Below are 10,308 nucleotides of genomic sequence, written 5' to 3'. Positions count from 1 at the left end.
GGGGGGGTGTGGGGAAGGTCCCACACAATTAGAAAATAGCTAATATAACACCCCTGTTTAAGAAGATGGTGACAGAAGACAGGAAACTACAGGTTGGTTGGCCTGACCTCGATCATTGGTAAGATTTGAGTCCTAGAGTGCTGCAGTGCAGAGACAAGCCCTTCGGCCCAAACTGGTCCATGCCAACCATCTGCACTAATCCCATTTCCCTGCACTTTGCCCACATCCTTCTAAACTTTTCCTATCCATGTATTCGTCCAAATGACTTTTAAATGTTGTTAATGTACCCACCTCAACCACTTCCCCTGGCAGCTCATTCCATATGCATACCAGCCTCTGTGTAAAATAGTTGCCCCTCAGGTTCCCATGTATTCTTTCTCATCTTACCTTAAACTGATGCCCTCTAGTCCTCGACTCCCCAACCTTGGGAAAAAGACTGAGTACATTCACCCTATCCATGCCTCTCATGATCTTATAGACTTCTCTCAGAGACCCCTCAGTCTCCTACGCTCTAAAGAAAAATGTCCTAGCTTGTCTGACCTCTTCCTATAACTCAGTCCCTCGAGTCCTGGCAACATCCTTGTAAATTTCTTCTGCATTCTTTCCAGTTTAATAACATCTTTCCTATAGCGAGGTGACCAAAACTGAACACAATACTCCAAGAGTGGCCTCACCAATGTCCTGCACAACTTCATCATAACTTCCCAACTTCTATACTCAACGCCCTGACTGCTGAAGGCCAGTGTGCCAAAAGCCTCCTTCACAGCCCTGTCTACCTGTGATTCCACTTTCAGAGAACTGTGCACCTCAACTCCAAGATCCCTCTGTTCCACTACACTCCTTAAGGCTGTTACATGAAACTCCTACCTTGATTTGACTTTCCAAAATGCAATACCTCACACTTATCCGTATTAAACTCCATTTGCCACTTCTCGGCCCACTTCCACAGTTGATCAAGATCCTGTTGCAATTTCTGATAACCTTTCTCACTGTCCATGATACCACCTATTTTGGTGTCATCCACAAACTTACTAATCATGACTTGTACATTCTCATCCAAATCATTAATATTATTGAGGATGAGATTATAGAGTTTGGAAGTGCACGGTAAAACAGGGCACAGTCAGCACGGCTTCATCAAGGGAAGATCATTCCTGACAAATCTGTCAGAATTCTTTGAAGAGGTAATGAGCAAGTTGGACACAGGAGAGCCAGTGGACATGACCTATTTGGATTTCTAGAAGGGGTTTGACATTGTGCTGCATAGGAGGCTGCTGAATAAAATAAGAGCCCATGGGGTTAGGGGCAAGGTGTTGGTATGAATGGAGGATGGCAGACTGGTAGAAAACAGAGTGGGGACAAAGGGGTCTATTTTAGGATGTCATCGGTGACTAGTGAAGTTCTGCAGGGGTCGATGGTGGGACCACAGCTATTCACGTTATACATTAATGATCTGGATAAAGGAACTGAGGGCATTGTTGGTAGGTTTGCAAATGACAAAGATAGGTGGAGGGACAAACCGAAGGACTCGGACAGGCCAGGAAAATGTGCAAGGAAGAATCAGATGGAATATAATGTGGGCAAGTGCGAGGTAATGCACTTTGGTAAGAAGAATAGAGGCATAGATTATATTCTAAATGGGAACATAAGAAATAGGAGCAGGAATAGACCTTCTGGTCTGTCAAGCCCATTCCACCATTCAATAAGATCATGGCTGATTTTTTCATGGACTCAGCTCCACTTACCTGCTCACTCACCAGAACCCTTAATTCCTTTACTGTTCAAAAATCTCTGTCTTTGTCTTAAAAACATTTAATGAGGTAGCCACAACTGCTTCACTGGGCAGGGAATTCCACAGATTGATAACCATTTGGGTTAAGATGTTCCTCCTCAGCTCAGTCCTAAATCTAGCCACCATTATTTTGAAGCTATGCTCTCTTGTCCTAGTTTCACCCTGCCAGTGAAATAACCTACCTGCTTCTATCTTATCTATTCCCTTCATAATTTTAGATGTTTCTATAAGATCCTCCCTCATTCTTCTAAATTCCAATGAGTACAGTCCCAGTCTACTCAATCTCTCCTCATAAGCCAACCCTCTCAACTCCGGAATCAACCTAGTGAACCTCCTCTGCAACTCCTCCAGTACCAGTACATCCTTTCTCAAGTGAGGAGACTAAAACTGTACACAGTACTCCAGGTGTGGCCTCACCAGGACCCTATACAGCTGCAGCATAACCTCCCTGTTTATAAACTCCATCCCTCTCGCAATGAAGGACAATATTCCATTTGTCACCTTATTTATCTGCTGCACCTGCAAACCAACCTTCTGTGCGTCATGCACAAGGACACCCAGGTCCCTCTGCACAGCAGCATGCTGCAGTTTTTTACCATTTTTAAATCATAGTCCATTTTACTGTTACTCCTACCAAAATGGATGACCTCACATGTACGTGGCATCAGAGATCTGAAGCACAAAGGGACTTGGGAGTCCCAGTTCAGGATTCTCTGAACGTTAACTTACGGGGTCAGCTGGCAGTTAGGAAGGTAAATGCAACATTAGCATTAATTTTGAGAAGGCTAGAATACAAGTGCAGGGTTGTACTGCTGAGGCTGTATAAGGCTTTGGTCAGACCACATTTGGAATATTGTGAGCAGTTTTGGGCCCCGTATCTAAGGAACGATGTGCTGGAGCTGGAGGGGGTCTGCAGGAGGTTTACAAAAATGATCCTGGGGCGAAGGACTTGTCATATGAGCAGCTGTTGAGAACTCTGCAGCTATTGTCAATGGAGCTTAGAAGGATGAGGGGAGAATCTGATTAAAACTTAGAGAATACTGAGTGACCTGGATTGACTGGACATGGAGAAGACGTTTGCACCGGTAGGAGAGACTAGTACCCGGGGCACAGCCTCAGAGCGAAGGGACAACCCGTTAAAACTGAGATCAGGAAGAATTTCTTCAGCCAGAGGATGCCGAATCTATGGAACTCATTGCTGCAGGAGGCAAAGTCATTAAGTGCATTTAAGACAGAGAATAGATAGGGTTTTGATTAGTCAGGGGATTAAAGGTTCTAGGGAGAAGACAGGAGAATGGGTCTGAGAAACATATCAGCCATGATCAAATGGCCTAAATCTGCTCCTATATGTTACGCTCCCAATCCTCTGATCTGCCACTAACTTTTGCTATACTGGTTTTCTTTTGCTTAGTGACCTTTTGTTTTATTGCTAAAACCAAATCTGAAGCAGTGGGGGCTCATGTTTCAGTGAGAGAGCACTTTGTTTAAACTGTAAAACAAATCTAACAAGACAGATTTCAGTGTGGGACTTGAATTGTCTGGTAATAATATCAGCTGGGATCATAAGAGTACCATCCATACGCTTTCAAATAATCCACCAAGATCCAGATCATGAGGAAAAACATGGATCCCGATACTGATCCTGGAGAACTCTATTACAAACCTCCTCCAGCCTGTAAAATATCTATGAAGCACTAATCTGTTTTCTGACTTTCAGCCAACTTTGTATCCATGTTGCTGCTGTCCATTTGATTCTGAGACCTATGACTTCACCCTGCTGGGCTGCACTCTGATGATCATTCCCTTCGCTCAATGCACAACAATGGGTCACTGCAAACCAGTCTTACTTGAGTAGGTAAGCGCCTGCAATGTGCAGGAGGTAGAGACCGATGTACTGCAGCTGTCGTGGAATCTCCTCCTGCCAGAGAGACAATGGACCATATGAATACACTGTAACATTCCACCATAGCCTAACACACTGTCCCAAATACCCACCTCACTGAATAAAGGACCCTGTCTGGTCACGGCTCAAAAGTGGGCAAATTAAAACTGAACCAGCTACACTATCCCCATCAAACACTCCCAGGGCAGGTACAGCACCCGAGTTAGATACAAGTAAAGCGCCCTCTGCTCTTTTAAACTGAAACTAAAGCTCCCTTGACATTATCCCCATCAAACACTCCGAGGACAGTTGCACCATGGGGTTAGAAACAGATTAAGGCTCATTCTATTCCTTCAAACTGAAAGTAATGCTCCCTCTATGCTGTCCCATCAAACACTCTCAGCACAAGGGCAGCACAGGGTTAGATAAAGAGTAAAAGCTTCTTTGAAACTGTCCCCATCAAACACTCTCGGGACAGATCCAGTCAGGAACATTTTGGAACTTACTTTCCGTACTCTTTGGAAGTATAACTCCGGTAGTGAGTGTATCCAGTAGGAGAGCTGGCACAGGAAAAAAAATTTCACCTGGAAACTGTGGAGAAATGGAGATAATGTCAGCACAAAATCCAGTTGCTCACTTCCCCAAACTCCATGGCCCCAATGTTCTAGCTGCACTGCTCCCAGCGCTGCTCTCTGACATTTGGCCAGGTTTAGGTTGATGTACAAAGGTTCCACTCTATCCTGGTTGAACACACGACAACATTTAGCAGCTGGTTGTGACGGTGAACAGGCAGTCGTCGGTGCTAATGAGCGGCCTCTTGTCACTAATCTATCGTTGACTGACACCAAATTAGTGATGGGCTGCTGTGTCCCCTCAGAATTACATCACTCAATCATCTTCAGACCTCCTTCGAACCACTGGGACCCTTTGCAACATCCAATTCCCCCAAACCCATCCACTCCCGCCTCCATTCTCCTCTCCCACTACATCCTCAAGTCACCCTCTACCCTCACAGAACAACCATAATCCACTACTCAAAACAAACCGAGCAGCCAGCTGTTAAATTACAGTCAGAGCTGTACTCCCAGGAGGTGGGATTGAACAAGAAGCTGAGACTTACGAGAGCTCGGTATGAGGATACTTCTCCCAGAGACTGCTCGGGTTAGTCACATAACCTTCCTGTAAAAAACATCATTAAAAATCAGCAATGACTGCTGAGGAAACAGAGAGGAGAAGACAGGGGACCACAGAAATGGAAAAGGTGAGTGTGAGGGGTGGGGTTAAGATCATAGTGATGGTTTGAGAGAGTGTAAGAGAGGTCGGATGGGTGAAAGTAAAGGGTCTGTTCAGACTGTCAACATCCACTTACTGTCACAACGATGTAAAAGCCCCAGATTCCAGAGGTGAGATGAAGGACTATTAACTGACCCGACTCATTCAATTTGCTGTGTTTGATCTTCGACAGATGTAGCCGTTTGTTTAATTTCTGAAATGTAAAAGCAGAACACTGCTTTATTCTGGAAATGTAGATGATGGAAGACAGAACTGAAGCCAATCTTTATTCAATCCAATATTTATTTATATCTCCTCATTCAACCATAGTTTCAATGTAGTTTTCTTCAGTGCTCAAAACTGAATATAACACAAATCAATATATAGTAAACAATAACACACCTTCTCAGTTTAAATAATTTTCCCTCACTTGTCCCCCTACCCTTCTAACTGCCCATCTCACCATCCCAGGTCCTCCTCCCTCCCTCCCCTCCATCCACCATGCTTTGCTTCTTCTCCCCCTCCTTGATCCCCCTCCCCCTTCATGCCCATTCCTCAGTTGCTTACATCAAGTGCATATTCTTGGACAACTGCATGTAGGATAATGGTGATGCAAATATAGAACAAAATGGTGACAAGGTCGCTGGTTCCATAGAGATAATAAACAACTTCCCCATCTGCAAAGGAGACAGAGAGAGAAAGGTTGGATTGAAGACAGAGCAATAAATTGCATACAGATCCCAAAATGTTCTCAGCTCCTCCTTCCACAATGACCATTCACCTTATTCACGTGAAACACAGATCCTGTCACTCTCCACTATGACTTCCTGCACTCTCCCTAACCTTCTCCCCATCTATTCAAACACTTCCAACTCTCTCCAAAGCTTCTCCATGCCAGCCCACACATTTCAATCTCCCATCATAGTTCACCTAGGCAATCCTTGACTACACTATTTCAGTAAGGACATTCCTAGTAACTACTGAGCTTCACATCACTGTCCGAGTAAGGTTTTACACAATAAATAATTGGGGGGAGGGATATTAAACAGGGCTTGTAGAGGTTTGAGTTGAAAAGAGTTAAGGTAAATTTGTAAGATGCAGATTCACTCAGAGCGAGAAACAGAGTTTAAGTAATTTAAACCAAGTAGCAGTTGTAAATACATAAATTTTTTTAAAAATCGAAATAGAGAAATAAATACAAAGTACTGTAAATAGTCAGCAGGTCTCCAATCTTATTTCATTCATGGGATTGTGGATGTGACTGGCTAGGCCAGAGTTTATTGTCCATCCCTTACTGCCCTTGAACTAAGTGTCTCGCTTGACCATTTCAGAGGGCAGTTAAGGATTTGCTGTGGGTCTGGAATCTGCCAGACTGGGCAAGGATGTCACATTTCTCTCCCTAAAGGACAACAATGGGTTTTATGACAAATTGACAGTGGTTACATGGTTGTAACTGGAAAGGCTTTCTATCTCAGATTTTATTGAATTCCAATTTCACCACTTGCAATGGTGGATCCAAATCAACGTCCCAGTACATTAGAAACAAAAACAGAAATTGCTAGAAAAGCTCAGCAGGTCTGGCAGCATCTATGAAGAGAAATCAGAGTTAACATTTTGGGTTCGGTGACCCTTCCTCAGTACGTTAGCCTGGGGTTCAGTGATATTATCACTACCACAGAGTTAAACACAAACAGCATTAACATTTCTAGTCACATGTGAGCCTTCTTAACTACGGGAGCTAGAACAGGGGAGAATGGAGGTCTGGGCTAGGATAGGGGCTGGGAGAAATTAAATCACAAAGATGCTGTGGAACAAAAGACAGAGGGTGTGATGATGTATTAGTAAAGAAACAAAGGATTCGTCTAGAGTAGGTATCAATGGCAGAATAATGAGTGGCTCTGTTGGAAGCAAAAAACGAAAAATATTCAGACTAGCACATTGCAAAAATCAGAAACAAAATGGAGGACAGAGTTAATGGTCAGAAGTTGTTGAACTCAATGCAGAGTCTTATCTGTAGACTGCCTAAGAGGAAAACAAGGTGCTGTTTCCTCAGCTTGCATTAGGCTTCAGTGGGACACTGCAGCCAGCCCAGGATGGGAGCAAGGGGGTTTATTAAAATGGCTGTAACTGGAGGTCAGGTTCATTCTTATAGACAGAGCGGACGTGTTCCTGCAAAGCGGCCGCACAGTCAGTGCTTGGTCTCTCCAGTGTAAAGGAGACTATTAGACCATAAAATATAGGAGCAAAATTAAGCCATTTGGCCAATTGAGTCTGCTCCACCATTTGATCATGGCTAGAGATAAAAAGGTGTAGAGCTGGATGAACACAGCAGGTCAAGCAGCATCAGAGGAGCAGGAAAGCTGACGTTTCGGGCCTAGGCCCTTCTTCTTTGATCATGGCTGATGTGTTTCTAAACCCCATTATCCTGCCTTCTCCCCATAACCCTTGATCCCCATATCAATCAAAAACCTCACTCTCTAACTCAATTACTTGGCCTTGTGAGCAGCAAATACACTGGACTAGATAAACAGACTAGATTAAAAGAAATACAAATCACCTGGAAGGCACTCAGACAGGGAGGAGCGAGAGGGTAAATAGGTGTGTGTGTGTGCGAGTGAGATATGTTCTGAGATTATATGGGAAGGTGCCACAGTGGACTGAGGGAGTGTTAGGAATGATGGATGAGAGGACAAAGACTGACAAATTCCTGGGACCTGAAGATTTCCAGCACACAACTTACAGGAAGTAGGTGAAGAAATTTAAATTCTTTGGTCATGATTTTACAAATTACTTGTGCTTCACAAACTTCCCAATTAGATTAGAAAATTGCAAACTCCATAGTTAAAGTATAACTCAGGAAATTCCAAATCCGTTGCTCCAACATCTGTTGTGGGGGTGCATTGAGAATTGATTATCAGAATGATTGAATACTTCAGAGAAACTGAGCTGATTAGAGACAAAACAGAATTTGAAAAAAATAGACCTTGTCAATCAAACAAATGAGATTTCTGAAGGAAGTAACTGAAGTGGAAGACAAGGTAATGTCTCTATATGGATGTCCAGAAGGCATTACATAAGGTTCCATAAGAGAGAATGTTGGGTGAAAGGCCATTGAACTGAAGACAAATGGTTGACTTGGTTGTGATTTTGGTTAGTGCATGCTGGTTAGCTCAGTTGGTTGGACAGCTGGTTTGTGACACAAAGTGATGCCAACAGTGAGAGTTCTATTCCTGCACTGACTGAAGTTACCATGAAGATCCTGCCTTAAATCTCCCTGTTCACCTGAGGTGCAGTGACCCTTAGGTTAAACTTCGCACCACAGCTCTCTCTCTCTCTCTCTCTCATGAGAGAGTCCTCTGGGACCATAGCAACTTTACTTTTATTTGTGCTTATGCCCTCTTTTCCTGAACGTCCTTTTGAATTATGTATATTTTTAAACAACCTGGATGGAGGTGTTATGACACACCTCTGGTGCAAATGGGACTTGAACCTTTGGTCCAGAGATAGGGACACTACCACTGCATCACCAGATCTCCTCCTTTTTGGAATGACTGCTGTTACCTCTGACTGGGGTATTGCACAGGAAATGAAGAACTGCTATTCTCACAGGCATCACAAAAGCTAAAAGATTTTATAAAACAGGGAGAATCCTTCAATTTCCCAGGCTTTTAGACTCTGCTTAAAGGAAAACATTGGACCAGGTTTTTCTACTTTATAGGAATTACTATTTATTAACAGTTATTAGGCTCTAGCCAAAGCTAAACAGTTATGATCAGTCAACATATAATTTGACTGTTCAAATCTCCAACCCTGTTATAAATTACCCTTCTATGCACACACGCGTGCACAGACAGGGATTGAAGGAAAAAATGCCATGGCTATTATGGACAGAGGTGGGGGGAAAGACTGGGAAGGCTATTCCGTGGTCACAGGGTTTGCTGAGATAAATCTTATTCTGACCAGAATATTGCTTTGCAATCTTTCTTTTCTGGATGCTTTAACTTGCTGGTCTGTAAGCTTCTCCCATCACTGCCTGAACCAAAAGTTGTATAACCAGCACTTGCTTTTAATTTACTCGTAGGATGTGGGTGTCTCTGGCTGGGCCCAGCATTTCTTGCCTGTCCCTAGTTGCCCCTTGAGAAGGTGGGGGTGAGCTGCCTCCTTGAACCACTGCAGTCCATGTGCTGTAGGTTGACCCACAATGCCATTAGGGAAAGAATTCCAGGATTTTGACCTAGTGACAGTCAAGGAACGGTGATGTATTTCCAAGTCAGGATGGTGAATGGCTTGGAGCAAAATTTGCAGGGGGTGGTGCTCCCAAATATTTGTTGCCCTTCCCTTTTAGATAGACGTGGATGTGGATTTGGCAGGCTCACCAAGGATCTTTGGTGAATTTCTGCAGTGTATCTTGTAGATAGTACACACTGCTGCTACTGAGCGTCGGTGGTGGAGGGAGTGAATGCTTGTGGATGTGATGCCAATCAAGCGGCTGCTTTGTCCTGGATGGTGTCAAGCTTCTTGAGTGTTGTTGGGGCTGCACTCATCCGGGGAAGTAGAGAGTATTCCATCACACTCCTGACTTGTGCCTTGTAGATGGCTTTGGGGAGTCACGAGGTGAGTTACTCACCGCAGTATTCCCAGCTTCTGGTCTGCTCTTGTAGCTGCCATGTTTATGTGATGAGTTCAATTGAGTTTCTGGTCAATGGTGACCCCCAGGGTATTGATAGTGGGAGATTCAGTGATGGTAACACCATTGAACGTCAATGGATGGTGGTCAGATTGTCTCTTATTGGTGATGGTCATTGCCTGGCATTTGTGTGGAGTGAATGTTACTTGCTACCTGTCAGGCCAAGCCTAGATATTGTCCAGATCTTGTTGCATTTGAACACAGACTGCTTCAGTATCTGAGGAGTCGCAAATAGTGCTGAACATTATGCAATCATCAGTAAACATCCTCATTTCTGACCTTATGATGAAGGGAAGGTCATTGATGAAGCAGCTGAAGATGATTGGGCTGAGGACACTACCCTGAGGAACTCCTGCAGAGATGTCCTGGAGCTGAGATGACTGACCTTCCACAACCACGACCATCTCCCTATGTGTCAGGTTTGATTCCAACCAGCAGACAGTTTTCCCTCTGATATCCATCGATACTAGTTTTGCTAGAGTTCCTTGTTGCCAACATTCGGTCAAATATGGCCTTTATGTCAAGGACCCCACCTCTGGGATTCACAGATAGTCGGAACTGCAGATGCTGGAGAATCTGAGATAACAAGGTGTAGAGCTGGATGAACACAGCAGGCCAAGCAGCATCAGAGGAGCAGGAAAGCTGACGTTTCAGGCCTAGACCCTTCTTCAGAAA

General features: G+C 44.0%; 1 protein-coding gene across 1 annotated transcript in view; it reads right to left on the bottom strand.

The window, feature by feature from the left end:
* The window catches only part of tram2 (translocation associated membrane protein 2), a 29,124-nt gene that overhangs the window by 12,136 nt on the left and 6,680 nt on the right, over positions 1-10,308 (bottom strand). The window contains exons 2-6 of the mRNA XM_048601316.1: positions 5,514-5,696; positions 5,044-5,160; positions 4,795-4,853; positions 4,181-4,265; positions 3,640-3,710 (exon numbers count right to left, since the gene is read on the bottom strand). Coding sequence (XP_048457273.1) covers positions 3,640-3,710; positions 4,181-4,265; positions 4,795-4,853; positions 5,044-5,160; positions 5,514-5,696 — 515 coding nt within the window. The remainder of the gene's footprint in view (positions 1-3,639; positions 3,711-4,180; positions 4,266-4,794; positions 4,854-5,043; positions 5,161-5,513; positions 5,697-10,308) is intronic.

The sequence above is a fragment of the Rhincodon typus genome, chromosome 9 (genome assembly GCF_021869965.1).
Source record: "Rhincodon typus isolate 14 chromosome 9, sRhiTyp1.1, whole genome shotgun sequence".
Classification (NCBI taxonomy): domain Eukaryota; kingdom Metazoa; phylum Chordata; class Chondrichthyes; order Orectolobiformes; family Rhincodontidae; genus Rhincodon; species Rhincodon typus.
The sequence above is the reverse complement of the archived record's forward strand: the minus strand, read 5'-3'. Positions and strand labels throughout refer to the sequence as shown.